Below are 17,039 nucleotides of genomic sequence, written 5' to 3'. Positions count from 1 at the left end.
AGCCTCCCACCTGAAACATAAGACCCCCTGATCCCTCCCAAACAGCTCTCTTCCCTCCCCTACCCCACAATTGTCCCCGCCATCTTAAGTACTGGTAGAAACTCTTTTTTTTTTTTAAAAAAAAAAAAAAGCATATTTACATATGCTGATGTTTAGACCCCAACCTCACTGATCACCCACCTAACAGCTCTCTAACCCTTCCCCTCTGCCTTAATGGGCGCCATCTTGGGTACTGGCAGCTGTCTGCCAGTACCCAGTTTTGTAAAAAATGTGCCTTTTTTTTTTTTTAAAAATGCCCTTTTCTGTAGTGTAGCTTTCCCCCCCACCAAGACCAACCCCCAACCCCTTCAAGATCCCTTAGATTATATTTTTAATATTTAAACTTTTTTAGTTTTATTTATTTTTAACTTTATGTTTTTCTGTAGTATAGCGATTCCCACCCGCTCCCGCCCCGTGCGCGCGCTCCCATGCGTGCCCCCGTGGGTCCCGTCCCCGATCCCGCCCCCCTACACTCCACACAGAGCATCGATGGCCGCCCACCCGCCTCCCACGTAAGCTCCCACCCACCAACGATACCGGCCATCGATGTCCGGTGCAGAGTGGGCCACAGAGTGGCTCTCTCTGCATCGGATGGCCAAGGGGGGTTATTGCAGGATGCCTCCATATCGAGGCATCACTGCAATAACCGGAAAGCAGCTGGAAGCGAGCAGGATCGCTTCCAGCTGCTTTCCAGACCAAGGACGTACGCCACACGTCCTCGGTCATTAACTGTATTTTTTTGGCGTACGTCCTTGGTCGTTAAGGGGTTAAATAACATTGTGCTAATTTTCAGACTCCTGACCTAGCCCCAAAGTGTTAGATGTATACTGATATATACAGACTTCATATTGCTTCTGTTTGTATAATGGGCCTTTTCATATGCAGGGAAGAGGTGAGTGTCTGCTCTCAGCCTAACCTCATGAACAGTGCTAAATTGGGAACTTCTAAGTAAGTTTTTAAAAGGTTTCATACTGGATTTTTAGATCAGTATCTGTGCATATTTTTCTTTATATTAGTGTTTGCATGGAGTTAAATGAAAATTGGTGACTACTGTCCCTTTAAAGGGACATAAAGCACAGCATTTAATTTCACATAAAATGTATACTTTTTCCATATTTGTTTAATACTATGATATAGTTGTATTGTTTATTTTGCCCCTTTTCTTGAAATGTAAGTCTCAAATTGTGCTTTTTTTAATTGTAGTTTTTGAAGTCATAATAGTGTAAAAAAATCACATGTTCTCATTCACTAGAAGATTTAATTTTATCACTATTGACCCTGCAAGCCTAAATGTATCACAATAAACACATAGGTAAAGGAGCTGCATGCAACTGCAATGTAGGTAGTGTTGTTGATTATATCTAGCACCTATAGAAAACCAACTGCGGGTAATACCATCCTTCATGCTAAATCTGCACACCCGCCACACCTTCTAAAGTCCATCCCAAAAAGCCAATTTTTAAGGTTAAGAAGGAACACGAATTGTGATACAACGTATGACACACAATCTAATGACCTGAAGGATAGACTTCTTAAAAGGGACTATGACCCCAATCTTTTAAATTTGGCACAAAAAAAGAAGCCAGGGATGGTAAATAAACTAAAATAGGTAGATCCAGGAATAGATTCACAGAATGGTCAGTAATCTTCAGTACTCCTTATTCTGCCCAGTTCTAAGAAGTTGTTAAAATTTTGAAAAAAACACATTACATTACTAAAAAATGATCATTTATTGTCATCAATAAAAGACAATTGTAGATTTGTATCAAGAAAACCCAATACCCTGGGCTCAAAACTTGCCCCAAGTATGGTTCAAACCAATAAATCCAACTGTACAACATGGCTTCATCGTAAGGGCAACTTTAAATGCAATAATTTTAATTGTAAAGCATGTAAAACAATGAAATTAGGACAACAAGTTTACTCCACTGTCACACAAAGGACATTTGAAATTAACTTATATGCCACTTGTAGAACCAAATGGGTGGTATATCTTATTACCTGTAATTTTTGCCAACAACAATACGTAGGCCAGACCTCGCGCAAATTCCACGATAGGGTTAGAGAGCATCTCAGGGATGTAGAGAATTTCAATAAAGATTCAGCGATAGCCAAACATATTACTGGTGTTCCCAACTTTGGAGCACAGATTATTGAAACTGTTCACAGTATTCCCAGGGGGGAGATAGACATAATTCTCTCACTAAAAGAGAACTTTTTTGGATCTTAAAATTAGACACAAGGCATCCAAATGGCATCAACTTAGAATGGGATGTCTCTTACTTTATAGATTGATGTATAAGTAATACAATACAGCCTATTCTTAACTTACATTATTAAGCCCTTTACCTTTAATCTAAAAAATATAATTTCATTTAAAAACATTTGATAAAATAAATTTATATAAAAACATTCTTGTTTAAATAATATCACACTGAATTAATCCAGATCACTATACAAATCAAATTAAAGGATTCTATATTGTTGTTTTATTACACAGTGTTATTTTATCCATTTTTGTAGATACCACCTTAAACTTGGAGGAGGTGTTTCCTGTTGTGTGGTCCTTTCCAGGCCACTGTTTATTTGTGGGGGCGTCATTTAAGAGTGAGCTGGTATACTCAGACCATGTATCCTATGACTAAGCGCCACTAGGGGGCGCGAAACGCGCCAGGACAGCCTTCCTTGTTCTCTTGCATATTCATGCAGTTTTTATATTTATTCAAATAAAGATTATATATATTTTTGTACCCCCTTGAGTGCCCAGATACCTGTTTTTCTAGTGTTGTTGATTAGATTAGCTGAATTTTTCACTATAGACCACTAATTTTTAAACCTATCCTCAGATATTCAGATATCCACAAAATGTGGCCTGAGGACAGGTTTAAAAACCAGTGCTCTAGACCTAGTTCTCTGCGGCTCCCAAGCAGTAGTGTTTTTAGTATTATGGCCCTGTAATTATAGGCAATGCAGACGCCAGAAATCGCAAGTCTGACAATACTACATTCTCTGTGAACTGCAATTTAACCGTTTACATTCTTTTTTTTTTATTTCATACAAACAGCGCTTTTAAAGCAGAAACAAAATGCAATTTGTATGTGAAAACAATGCAGATTCTTCATTTTGTCACAAAAAAAACGCACTGATTATTAACTTCCCTTTCCCATCTAATCTTTCAGATACAAAGAGGATTTAAACATGTAGTACTGAAGGGTTACAACTAACGTATATCTTTTGAAAACAAGATGGCCACTTGCAGGGATAAACAAAGAATTAAATATCGGCCCTGGAAAAAATATAAACCAGCCCCTCCTGCATTAACATAGAATATTTAAGATGCAAATCAGAACATAATCATGCATAACAAACCTACATGAATATAATCCAAAGAAAAACACTTAGGCCTAGTTTCTATTGCTGTTATAAACTGTGCAAACTGGTGGTAACATAAAATGTCTCCATAGACTTTACTGGAGATACTTGATGTTGACAGTCTGCAACAGCAATGGAAACTTGACTTTAGTTTCTAATTACATTAAATAGACAAACACATGCTTTTATTTATTTGTAAATATACTACAATGAAATGAGAAGCAAATAAAATATGTTAAGAGATTACTTACAGGTTTGATTCCTTCCCCAGAATCCAAGACCATGGATTTAGTTTGACACTGCCTGTCATACTGTGTGTTAGAATTCTTGACCCTCAGTTGAACAACCCCTGTAATTTTGACTGGTGAAAAGAACTTTTCATTTGGAATCTCTGGCTGGTCCTGAATCTACACAATATATAATAGAAAAAAAAAAAGCAATGTTAAAAAATACTTCTCATTTTCTGTCGAGGCATTTATTTTTATGGGAATTTTAAATTAGAAAAACATGTATTACATAATCATGATTAAATTGCTTCTTCATAATATATACAATTGTTTTATTAAAGGTAAAGTATACTGTGAAATAGTTTTGACCCCATAATTAGGCATTCTTGTCCTTTACCCCATCTCCCCAATAAAGGCTAAGACACAGTAACTTGGGGTTTAAAAGGCCTCAGCCAATTTATTTTGAAACATGTAACCAAATAAATAACTTGTAAACCACCTAAAAAAGGTATTGGTTACAAAGTAACCAACATTAGTGCTTGTCCCATAGGAGCTCAATAACTCTTCAAACTTTATCAAGTAAACATATTGCTAACCTCTCCTGAACCCACAGGAGGTACCCACATTACTTCCGAAAGTTCTAGCCATCAAGCACACCGCCAGAAACATCTCCCCTGCCGTACAACCAAACAGGGAAGGGAGGGCGGGAGCTGCTCTTCTTCCCAACAGGTCCGGATATGGAGATGGCACCTACACTGCCTCTCCTTAACTACTCTACTCAGAGAGCCGCCCTCTATTATTACCCACCTATCCCTTGCGTCCTCTGTCCTGCCCTGGGGTCAAAAGCCCCTCCTTTCTATATTTTGCATCCGGGGCTACCTTCATGAGAGTTGATTTACAACAGTGAAACTCCTGGCAGAGCCCTCTATCCCTTTGTCTCCCATAATTGCTACCTTGCATATTAGACCCATGTTTTAATCTAATATCTGTTTATAAACCAAAGCCCAATAGTTTGAGAGAACAATGGGAAATGATAATTTTATTAGTTATCTCTTCTACACCCCATCGGGAGTGTAATTTCTTCTGCTGGCTGTGTTTACATAGCCTGACAATAGCCTGGACTTAAGACCAGAAATGTTCAGTATAGGTGGGAATACCAAGGGTTAAATCAGCTATTTCAAATTCGCAAATAAGGGTAAAGGAGCTATCTGTAAACAATTCAATACAATCCAGCAGGTAAAATGGATCATTGGGAACAAATTAAAGGGGAGAAATGTTTTGAGTAAACTGTCCCTTTAAGGTGTCCTATCCAATCTCAGTGATCGTACAATATACTCATTAAAGGGATAGTAAAGTCAAAATTAAACGCTCATGATTCAGATAGAGCATACAATTTTAAACAACTTTCCAATTTAATTATACTATTGTATTTGCTTTGTTCTTTTGGTATCCTTTATTGAAAAGCATACATAGGTAGGCTCAGAAGCTATATGCTGATTGGAAGCTGCACATATATGCCACTTGTTAATGGCTTCACCCAATGTATTCAGCTAGCAGTACATTATTGTTCCTTCAACAAAGGATACCAAATTAAAAAAGCAAATTTGATAAAAGATGTAAACTGGGAAGTTGTTTAAAATTACAGGTGAAACTCGAAAAATTAGACTATCGTGCAAAAGTTCATTTATTTCACTAATGCAACTTAAAAGGTGAAACTAATATATGAGATAGACTCATATGCAAAGCAAGATAGTTCAAGCCTTGATTTGTCATAATTGTGATGATTATGGCTTACAGCTCATGAAAACCCCAAATCCACAATCTCAGAAAATTAGAATATTAAATGCAATCAATAAACAAGAATTGTACATACTTGTAGAACAATATAGGACCTCTGAAAAGTATAAGCATGCATACTGTATGTACTCAGTACTTGGTTTGGGTCCCTTTTGCAGCAATTACTGCCTCAATGCGGCGTGGTATGGAAGCTATCAGCCTGTGGCACTGCTGAGGTGTTATAGAAGAACAGGATGCTTCAATAGCGGCCTTCAGCTCTTCTGCATTGTTCTGTCTCATGTGTCTCATCTTTCTCTTGGCAATGCCCCATAGATTCTCTATATGGGGTTCAGGTCAGGCGAGTTTGCTGGCCAATCAAGCACAGTAATCCCACGGTCATTGAACCAGGTTTTGGTGCTTTTGACAGTGTTGGCAGGTGCCAAGTCCTGCTGGAAAATGAAGTCAGCATCCCCATAGAGCTTGTCTGCGGAAGGAAGCATGAAGTGCTCCAAAATCTCCTGGTAGACGACTGCATTGACCTTGGACTTAATGAAGCACAGTGGACCAACACCAGCAGATGACATGGCTCCCCAAATCAACACAGACTGTGGAAACTTCACACTGGACATTAAGCATCTTGCAGTGTGTGTCTCTACATTCTTCCTCCATACTCTGGGTCCTTGGTTTCCAAATGAGATGCAAAATTTGCTCTCATCAGAAAAGAGGACTTTGGACCCTTGAGCAACAGACCAGGTCTGTTTTTCTTTAGCCCAGGTAAGACGCTTCTGACTTTGTTTGTAGTACAGGAGTGGCTTGACAAGAGGAATACGACATTTTAAGCCCATGTCCATGATCCATCTGTGTGTGGTGGCTCTTGTGAAAGTCCCCAACACTTTTCCTGACAATCCTCTCCAGGCTGCGGTCAACCCTGCTGCTTGTGCACCTTTTTCTTCCTCACTTTTCCCTTCCACATAACTTTCTATTAATGTGCTTTGATACAGCACTTTGGGAACATCCAACTTCTTTTGCAATTTCCTTTTGAGGCTTTCCCTCCTTAAGGAGGGTGTCAATGGTTTTCTGCACAACTGTCAGGTCAGCAGTCTTTCCCATGATTGTGACTCCTACTAAACCTGACTAAGAGACCATTTAAAGGCTCAGGAACCCTTCGCAGGTGTTATGGCTTAATTAGCTGATTAGAGTGGAACACTTTGAGCCTAGAATATTGCACCTTTTCACAATATTCTAATTTTCTGAGATTGTGGATTTGGGGTTTTCATGAGCTGTGAGCCATAATCATCACAATTATGACAAATCACGGCTTGAACTATCTTGCTTTGCATGTAATGAGTGTATCTCATATATTAGTTTAATCTTTTAAGTTGCATTAGTGAAATAAATGAACTTTTGCACGATATTCTAATTTTTTGAGTATCACCTGTATATGTTCTATCTGAATAATGAAAAAAATTCAAGTTTTCATGTACCTTTAAGCTACATTTGGCTTTATTTTGTGCTATGGTAGCTTCTTACAAATGTTATACTCAAAGCTCTGACAATACCATTGTCAGGGTGTTGGAGATAAAAGGCATAACCAGTCTATTGCTTCTGTAATAGGAGAAGATCCTCTTAAACATATCCTGAACTCATAATATTTCCAGTGGATAGTGTACCTTAGCTGTCATGTTGTCAGGTTACAGAAGGGTGTATACCTCAAAAAATTTATACCAACAAAAACCACATAGGGTGGATACTGCAATCCAAAATGCATTGATGCATTGATGGAATTTTGCTCAGACCTCAATATCAGAAATCACCAGTGTAATAAGGGGGAAAAGATCCTTCTCAAAATATCAGAGTTTAATATTTTAACAGCCGTATTGTCACATTCAATATTTCATCCATGACAATACAGTTGTATATCCATAGGGCAAGATTACAAGTCGCGCAGTATGAGTTTTCCACGCGCGATATGGTCTTTTCGCAATCAATTTTCATTGCACAGATGTTACAAGTCTGGAAAAATCACAATTGCTTGCGCGCAATCGCCTTTTACGCAACAATCCTTTCTGCGCTCGAAGAGCTGTAGTTAAAAGTTTTGCGCAACAAAAAAGTTTCACGAAACACTTAAAAAATACATTACAAAGTACAGTTACACTCATATCAACACTGTCTATTAAAATTATTTTAAAAATATATTGCACACAAATGTTATAAGGGCTTAAAGATAGGAGATCTCGGGTGTTAGAAAAAAGCACACGCAGGGATTTTACATTGACATACATACACATACATAGAGAAACATGGATTAATATGTATAGAGATATGTTTAACTATGGAGATAATGAAAAGATTTTACATTACAATCTTATGCACATTAAACAATATCATAGATGGATTTTCAAAGTGATTTTTACATATATATCTCGCGATATCTAGAAATAAATATATTCATATACATATCTCACTATAAATTTTCATGTACACTTTTCAAGGAGAATCCATCATGGGCTTTGCGCAAAAGATTAGGGTTTTAGTGGTTTTTTTTTCTATTTGTTTTCTCCATTGACTTCTATGGGGGAATACGCACACGCAATCTGGCTTTATGGATTACCTAGGTTAACACGCGAGCAAAATAAGTTATTTTGCAACTTGTAATACCTGTGAAACCCTGAATGCAAAAAATGATAACGCGCTTCGTGTTTTCGCAATTGAGAAAAAACAATTTGCTGTGCGACTTCTAATCTTGCCCATAGTATTTTATTTAAAAGATAAATAACATAAATAATGTTTATGGACTCTATTTAAATCAAGCTGCAAGAGCAGCTTTTGAGCCCTAGCATTTCATGCTCTTGTAAGACTGACAGCCCCTGCTCGAGCAAGTTTGGCCGCATGTGAGCAGGAGGCGGCATTGTACAAGCAGTGCCTTGTGCATTGTTAAATGTGGGCAGTTGAAGGATGGGTGGAAGAATTTTATGATAGCGAACCTCGTCCGCCCACCAGATGAAAAATGGAGCCGTATATATCCCTTATTTAAAATCAAGTGTCTGCCATATTTCATGCTTCAGGCAGCCGCAGCCATGTTGGCTTGGAATATATTTAAAAAGAAAGCAAGAATACAAGAACAAATATTCTCATTGCCCAGCTTCACCATTTTGTAAGCAATGGATTAAAAAGAGCCAGATAGCAGTGCAGATAAAGTACTTGTATATGCATAATACAGGTATACCTCACTTTTCAGCGCTTCGCTAATACAGCGCTTTGTGGAGCTAAAGTAAAACCTCCAAGGATTTTGAAACAGTGCTGTAATCATCGTGAGATTGTGAGAAAAGTGACTGGCACCATTTTGTTATGTGCAGTTCACTCTGTTTACAGCATTAGTGCAATCTGTGTCTCAGTGCTATAGTCTGGCAAACTGTACTACAGTAATTTTACAGGTACAGTATTTATTGAATACTAATTGAATACTGTGCTGTGCTAGTGTTAAACTAAACGTAGCACTATTGCACACCTAATATATGTCAGTTCAAACATGTTTTCAAGTTTTTAAACACACTGGCAAGTGAAAAGAAATCTAAAACTGCTTTGTTTCACTTTAAGGCAGTTTTCACTTTACAGCGGTGCTCCGGTCCCTAACCCACTGTATGAGCGGGGTATACCTGTATATATTTTTTGGTTTACTTAAATATTTCATCATTTTATTTTTCTAGGCACACAAAGGATCGCTTATGTTACACAAAAACCCCTAGAAACCCGACCCATTTTTCTGCTTGTTTTTTTTTAAAGCCTTACTTGAAACAATGCTTAAAATGCTCTATCAATTCCCCAAATATTGGCAGTACATTTTCACTGCATTTCTGTTTGAATACGTGTCAAAATACAATGCTGATTAAAGCAAACCTGATTGAAAATACCCAGAGCTTCTTTTTGAATAGAGTCCAATGATTAACCCTACAAAAAAGTATGGATGTCTTAATGTAAGTATTGCATTAGCTTGCATTAGTGTTTGTGTGTTTTCATGTATAACAACATATGTGTGTGTCATCCTGTGTGTGTGTTTGCATGTTTGGGTGTCATCTACTTTGTGTGTGCTTGCATGTATGGGTGTCATCCTGTGTCTGTGTTTGCATGTTTGGGTGTCATCTACTTTGTGTATGCTTGCATGTATGGGTGTCATCCTGTGTGTGTGTTTGCATGTATGGGTGTCATCCTGTGAGTTTGCTTGCATGTATGGGTGTCATCCTGTGTATGTGTGTGTGTGTGTGTTAGCATGTATGGGTGTCATCATGTGTATGTGCTTGCATGTATGGGTGTCATCCTTTGTGTGTGCTTGCATGCATGGGTGTCATCCTGTGTGTGTGCTTGCATGTATGGGTGTCATCCTGTGTGTGTGCTTGCATGTATGGGTGTCATCCTGTGTATGTGCTTGCATGTATGGGTGTCATCCTGTGAGTGTGTGTGTTTGCATGTATGGGTGTCATCCTGTGTGTGTGTTTGCTTACATGTATGAGTGTCATCCTGTGTGTTTGCTTGCATGTATGGGTGTCATCCTGTGTGTGTGTGTGTGTGTTTGCATGTATGGGTGTCATCCTGTGTGTATGTGTTTGCATGTATGGGTGTCATCCTGTGTGTATGTGTTTGCATGTATGGGTGTCATCCTGTGTGTGTGTGTGTGTGTGTGTGTGTGTTTGCATGTATGGGTGTCATCCTGTGTGTGTGTTTGCATGTATGGGTGTCATCCTGTGTGTGTGCTTGCATGTATGGGTGTCATCCTGTGTGTGTGCATGCATGTATGGGTGTCATCCTGTGAGTATGTGTTTGCATGTATGGCTGTCGTCATGTGTGTGTGTTTGCATGTATGGGTGTCATCCTGTGTGTGTGCTTGCATGTATGGGTGTCATCCTGTGTGTGTGTGTGTGTGTGTTTGCATGTATGGGTGTCATCCTGTGTGTGTGTGTGTGTGTGTGTGTGTGCTTGCATGTATGGGTGTCATCCTGTGTGTGTGTTTGCATGTATAGGTGTCATCCTGTGTGTGTGCAAGCATGTATGGGTGTCATCCTGTGTGTGTGCATGCATGTATGGGTGTCATCCTGTGAGTATGTGTTTGCATGTATGGCTGTCATCATGTGTGTGTGTTTGCATGTATGGGTGTCATCCTGTGTGTGTGCTTGCATGTATGGGTGTCATCCTGTGTGTGTGTGTTTGCATGTATGGGTGTCACCTACTTTGTGTGTGCTTGCATGTATGGGTGTCATCTACTTTGTGTGTGTTTGCATGTATGGGTGTCATCCTGTGTGTGTGTGCTTGCATGTATGGGTGTCATCCTGTGTGTGTGTTTGCATGTATGAGTCTCATCTACTTTGTGTGTGCTTGCATGTATGGGTGTCATCCTGTGTGTGTGTGTGTGTGTGTGTGTGTGTGCTTGCATGTATGGGTGTCATCCTGTGTGTATGTGTTTGCATGTATGGGTGTCATCCTGTGTGTGTGCTTGCATGTATGGGTGTCATCTACTTTGTGTGTGCTTGCATGTATGGGTGTCATCCTGTGTGTGTGTGTGTGTGCTTGCATGTATGGGTGTCATTCTGTGTGTGTGTGCTTGCATGTATGGGTGTCATCCTGTGTGTTTGCTTGCATGTATGGGTGTCATCGTGTGTGTGTGTGTGTTTGCATGTATGGGTGTCATCCTGTGTGTGTGTTTGCATGTATGGGTGTCATCCTGTGTATTTGCTTGCATGTATGGGTGTCTTCCTGTGTGTGTGCTTGCATGTATGGGTGTCATCCTGTGTGTGTGTTTGCATGTATGGGTGTCACCTACTTTGTGTGTGCTTGCATGTATGGATGTCATCTACTTTGTGTGTGTTTGCATGTATGGGTGTCATCCTGTGTGTGCGTGCTTGCATGTATGGGTGTCATCCTGTGTGTGTGTTTGCATGTATGAGTGTCATCTACTTTGTGTGTGCTTGCATGTATGGGTGTCATCTACTTTGTTAAAAGTGAGAAAGAGGGCGCCACATAGCGTGATACTGTTGTTACAGGTTCAGAAGGCAAAGAATTCAAAAAGGCTTACCGAACAGCTCTGCACCGTTCTGTGACCGGTGCTATCAAGCAGACTAACACTCTCAGTGGTTAGCACACTGGGTGGCCTCGGATATGGTGCAGACAGGTGGATCTCGGCGTTACTAAATTAGCACACTGGGTGGCCTCGGATGTGGTGCAGACAGGTGGATCTCAGCGTTGCTTGATTAAAGCAAATCAGCGTCTCTGCAACATGTATACTGCAGCCTCCAATGGGTTTTAGAAATAAAATACCTCTCCAGGTAAGGTAAATGATCGTGAAAGACAACTTCCGTATAATAAAGTTAAAATCTTTAATCAAACCAGGTTTTTGCTACGCGTTTCTAGACCGATGATCTTTTCCTCAGGCATAAAAACAAAGGAAAAGACCATCGGTCTAGAAACGCGTAGCAAAAACCTGGATTGATTAAAGATTTTAACTTTATTATACGGAAGTTGTCTCTCACGATCATTTACCTTACCTGGAGAGGTATTTTATTTCTAAAACCCATTGGAGGCTGCAGTATACATGTTGCAGAGACGCTGATTTGCTTTAATCAAGCAACGCTGAGATCCACCTGTCTGCACCACATCCGAGGCCACCCAGTGTGCTAATTTAGTAACGTCGAGATCCACCTGTCTGCACCATATCCGAGGCCACCCAGTGTGCTAACCACTGAGAGTGTTAGTCTGCCTGATAGCACCGGTCACAGAACGGTGCAGAGCTGTTCGGTAAGCCTTTTTGAATTCTTTGCCTTCTGAACCTGTAACAACAGTATCACGCTATGTGGCGCCCTCTTTCTCACTTTTAATCTTTAGAAATCTTCACGCCGAAGACCAGAGGAGCTTTGCCGCTGACATCTTTTTGCCTTATACTGGTTTTGACTTTCTACCCGATTTCACGGGAGCCATATGGTTTGTGCACAGTTTTAACATTTTGTATTCACCCAGCGCACCCCGTTCTAGGTTCCCCTCGGGGTTCCTGGTTTGACTTTTGTCATCTACTTTGTGCGTGCTTGCATGTATGGGTGTCATCCTGTGTGTGTGTGTGCTTGCATATATGGGTGTCATCCTGTGTGTGTGTGTTTGCATGTATGGGTGTCATCCTGTGTGTGTGCTTGCATGTATGGGTGTCATCTACTTTGTGTGTGCTTGCATGTATGGGTGTCATCCTGTGTGTGTGTGTGCTTACATGTATGGGTGTCATCCTATGTGTGTGGGCTTGCATGTATGGGTGTCATCCTGTGTGTTTGCTTGCATGTATTGGTGTCATCCTGTGTGTGTGTGTGTGTGTGTTTGCATGTATGGGTGTCATCCTGTGTGTGTGTGTGTTTGCATATATGGGTGTCATCCTGTGTGTATGTGTTTGCATGTATGGGTGTCATCCTGTGTGTGTGTGTGCTTACATGTATGGGTGTCATCCTATGTGTGTGTGCTTGCATGTATGGGTGTCATCCTGTGTGTGTGTTTGCATGTATGGGTGTCATCCTGTGTGTTTGCTTGCATGTATGGGTGTCATCCTGTGTGTTTGCTTGCATGTATGGGTGTCATCCTGTGTGTGTGTGTGTGTTTGCATATATGGGTGTCATCCTGTGTGTATGTGTTTGCATGTATGGGTGTCATCCTGTGTGTATGTGTTTGCATGTATGGGTGTCATCCTGTGTGTATGTGTTTGCATGTATGGGTGTCATCCTGTGTGTGTGTGTTTGCATGTATGGGTGTCGCCTACTTTGTGTGTGCTTGCATGTATGGGTGTCATCTACTTTGTGTGTGTTTGCATGTATGGGTGTCATCCTGTGTGTGTGTTTGCATGTATGGGTGTCATCCTGTGTGTGTGTGTGTGTGTGTGTGTGCTTGCATGTATGGGTGTCATCCTGTGTGTGTGTTTGCATGTATGTGTGTCGTCCTGTGTGTGTGCATGCATGTATGGGTGTCATCCTGTGTGTGTGTGTGCTTGCATGTATGGGTGTCATCCTGTGAGTATGTGTTTGCATGTATGGGTGTCATCATGTGTGTGTGTTTGCATGTATGGATGTCATCCCGTGTGTGTGCTTGCATGTATGGGTGTCATCCTGTGTGTGTTTGCATGTATGGGTGTCGCCTACTTTGTGTGTGCTTGCATGTATGGGTGTCATCTACTTTGTGTGTGTTTGCATGTATGGGTGTCATCCTGTGTGTGTGCTTGCATGTATGGGTGTCATCCTGTGTGTGTGTGTGTGTGTGCGCTTGCATGTACATGTGCAATCCTGTGTGTTTGTGTTTGCATGTATGGATGTCATCTTGTGTGTGCTTGCTTGTATGGGTGTCATCCTGTGTATGTGTTTGCATGTATGGGTGTCATCCTGTGTGTGTTTGCATGTATGGGCATCACCCTGTGTGTGTGTTTGCATGTATGGGTGTCACCCTGTGTGTGTGTGTGTGTGTGTGTGTTTGCATGTATGGGTGTCATCCTGTGTGTGTGTGCGCGCTTGCATGTATAGGTGCCATCCTGTGTGTTTGTGTTTGCATGTATGAATGTCATCCTGTGTGTGCTTGCTTGTATGGGTGTCATCCTGTGTATGTGTTTGCATGTATGGGTGTCATCCTGTGTGTGCTTGCATGTATGGGTGTCATCCTATGTGTGCTTGCATGTATGGGTGTCATCCTGTGTGTGTGCTTGCATATATGGGTGTCATCCTGTGTGTGTGCTTGCATGTATGGGTGTCATCCTGTGTGTGTGCTTGCATGAATGGGTGTCACTCTGTGTGTGTGTGTGTGTGTGTGTGTTTGAATGTATGGGTGCATCCTTTCTGTGTGTGTGTTTGCATGGGTGTCATCATGTGTGTGTTTGCATGTATGGGTGTCATCATGTGTATGTGCTTGCATGTATGGGTGTCATCCTTTGTGTGTGCTTGCATGCATGGGTGTCATCCTGTGTGTGTGCTTGCATGTATGGGTGTCATCCTGTGTGTGTGCTTGCATGTATGGGTGTCATCCTGTGTATGTGCTTGCATGTATGGGTGTCATCCTGTGAGTGTGTGTGTTTGCATGTATGGGTGTCATCCTGTGTGTGTGTTTGCTTACAGGTATGAGTGTCATCCTGTGTGTTTGCTTGCATGTATGGGTGTCATCCTGTGTGTGTGTGTGTTTGCATGTATGGGTGTCATCATGTGTATGTGCTTGCATGTATGGGTGTCATCATGTGTATGTGCTTGCATGTATGGGTGTCATCCTTTGTGTGTGCTTGCATGCATGGGTGTCATCCTGTGTGTGTGCTTGCATGTATGGGTGTCATCCTGTGTGTGTGCTTGCATGTATGGGTGTCATCCTGTGTATGTGCTTGCATGTATGGGTGTCATCCTGTGAGTGTGTGTGTTTGCATGTATGGGTGTCATCCTGTGTGTGTGTTTGCTTACATGTATGAGTGTCATCCTGTGTGTTTGCTTGCATGTATGGGTGTCATCCTGTGTGTGTGTGTGTGTGTGTGTGTGTTTGCATGTATGGGTGTCATCCTGTGTGTATGTGTTTGCATGTATGGGTGTCATCCTGTGTGTATGTGTTTGCATGTATGGGTGTCATCCTGTGTGTGTGTGTGTGTGTGTGTGTGTTTGCATGTATGGGTGTCATCCTGTGTGTGTGTTTGCATGTATGGGTGTCATCCTGTGTGTGTGATTGCATGTATGGGTGTCATCCTGTGTGTGTGCATGCATGTATGGGTGTCATCCTGTGAGTATGTGTTTGCATGTATGGCTGTCATCATGTGTGTGTGTTTGCATGTATGGGTGTCATCCTGTGTGTGTGCTTGCATGTATGGGTGTCATCCTGTGTGTGTGTGTGTGTTTGCATGTATGGGTTTCATCCTGTGTGTGTGTGTGTGTGCTTGCATGTATGGGTGTCATCCTGTGTGTGTGTTTGCATGTATAGGTGTCATCCTGTGTGTGTGCAAGCATGTATGGGTGTCATCCTGTGTGTGTGTATGCATGTATGGGTGTCATCCTGTGAGTATGTGTTTGCATGTATGGCTGTCATCATGTGTGTGTGTTTGCATGTATGGGTGTCATCCTGTGTGTGTGCTTGCATGTATGGGTGTCATCCTGTGTGTGTGTGTTTGCATGTATGGGTGTCACCTACTTTGTGTGTGCTTGCATGTATGGGTGTCATCTACTTTGTGTGTGTTTGCATGTATGGGTGTCATCCTGTGTGTGTGTGCTTGCATGTATGGGTGTCATCCTGTGTGTGTGTTTGCATGTATGAGTCTCATCTACTTTGTGTGTGCTTGCATGTATGGGTGTCATCCTGTGTGTGTGTGTGTGTGTGTGTGTGTGTGTGTGCTTGCATGTATGGGTGTCATCCTGTGTGTATGTGTTTGCATGTATGGGTGTTATCCTGTGTGTGTGCTTGCATGTATGGGTGTCATCTACTTTGTGTGTGCTTGCATGTATGGGTGTCATCCTGTGTGTGTGTGTGTGTGTGTGCTTGCATGTATGGGTGTCATTCTGTGTGTGTGTGCTTGCATGTATGGGTGTCATCCTGTGTGTTTGCTTGCATGTATGGGTGTCATCCTGTGTGTGTGTGTGTGTGTGTGTGTGTTTGCATGTATGGGTGTCATCCTGTGTGTGTGTTTGCATGTATGGGTGTCATCCTGTGTATTTGCTTGCATGTATGGGTGTCTTCCTGTGTGTGTGCTTGCATGTATGGGTGTCATCCTGTGTGTGTTTGCATGTATGGGTGTCACCTACTTTGTGTGTGCTTGCATGTATGGATGTCATCTACTTTGTGTGTGTTTGCATGTATGGGTGTCATCCTGTGTGTGCGTTTGCTTACATGTATGAGTGTCATCCTGTGTGTTTGCTTGCATGTATGGGTGTCATCCTGTGTGTGTGTGTGTTTGCATGTATGGGTGTCATCATGTGTATGTGCTTGCATGTATGGGTGTCATCATGTGTATGTGCTTGCATGTATGGGTGTCATCCTTTGTGTGTGCTTGCATGCATGGGTGTCATCCTGTGTGTGTGCTTGCATGTATGGGTGTCATCCTGTGTGTGTGCTTGCATGTATGGGTGTCATCCTGTGTATGTGCTTGCATGTATGGGTGTCATCCTGTGAGTGTGTGTGTTTGCATGTATGGGTGTCATCCTGTGTGTGTGCTTGCTTACATGTATGAGTGTCATCCTGTGTGTTTGCTTGCATGTATGGGTGTCATCCTGTGTGTGTGTGTGTGTGTGTGTGTGTGTGTTTGCATGTATGGGTGTCATCCTGTGTGTATGTGTTTGCATGTATGGGTGTCATCCTGTGTGTATGTGTTTGCATGTATGGGTGTCATCCTGTGTGTGTGTGTGTGTGTGTGTGTTTGCATGTATGGGTGTCATCCTGTGTGTGTGTTTGCATGTATGGGTGTCATCCTGTGTGTGTGATTGCATGTATGGGTGTCATCCTGTGTGTGTGCATGCATGTATGGGTGTCATCCTGTGAGTATGTGTTTGCATGTATGGCTGTCATCATGTGTGTGTGTTTGCATGTATGGGTGTCATCCTGTGTGTGTGCTTGCATGTATGGGTGTCATCCTGTGTGTGTGTGTGTGTTTGCATGTATGGG

General features: G+C 41.6%; 1 protein-coding gene across 1 annotated transcript in view; it reads right to left on the bottom strand.

The window, feature by feature from the left end:
- Nucleotides 1-17,039, bottom strand: part of ARHGAP15 (Rho GTPase activating protein 15) — a 1,708,250-nt gene that overhangs the window by 1,661,760 nt on the left and 29,451 nt on the right. The window contains exon 3 of the mRNA XM_053712626.1: nt 3,663-3,818. Coding sequence (XP_053568601.1) covers nt 3,663-3,818 — 156 coding nt within the window. The remainder of the gene's footprint in view (nt 1-3,662; nt 3,819-17,039) is intronic.

Source organism: Bombina bombina, chromosome 1 (assembly GCF_027579735.1).
Source record: "Bombina bombina isolate aBomBom1 chromosome 1, aBomBom1.pri, whole genome shotgun sequence".
NCBI classification, from domain to species: Eukaryota; Metazoa; Chordata; class Amphibia; order Anura; family Bombinatoridae; genus Bombina; species Bombina bombina.
The sequence above is the reverse complement of the archived record's forward strand: the minus strand, read 5'-3'. Positions and strand labels throughout refer to the sequence as shown.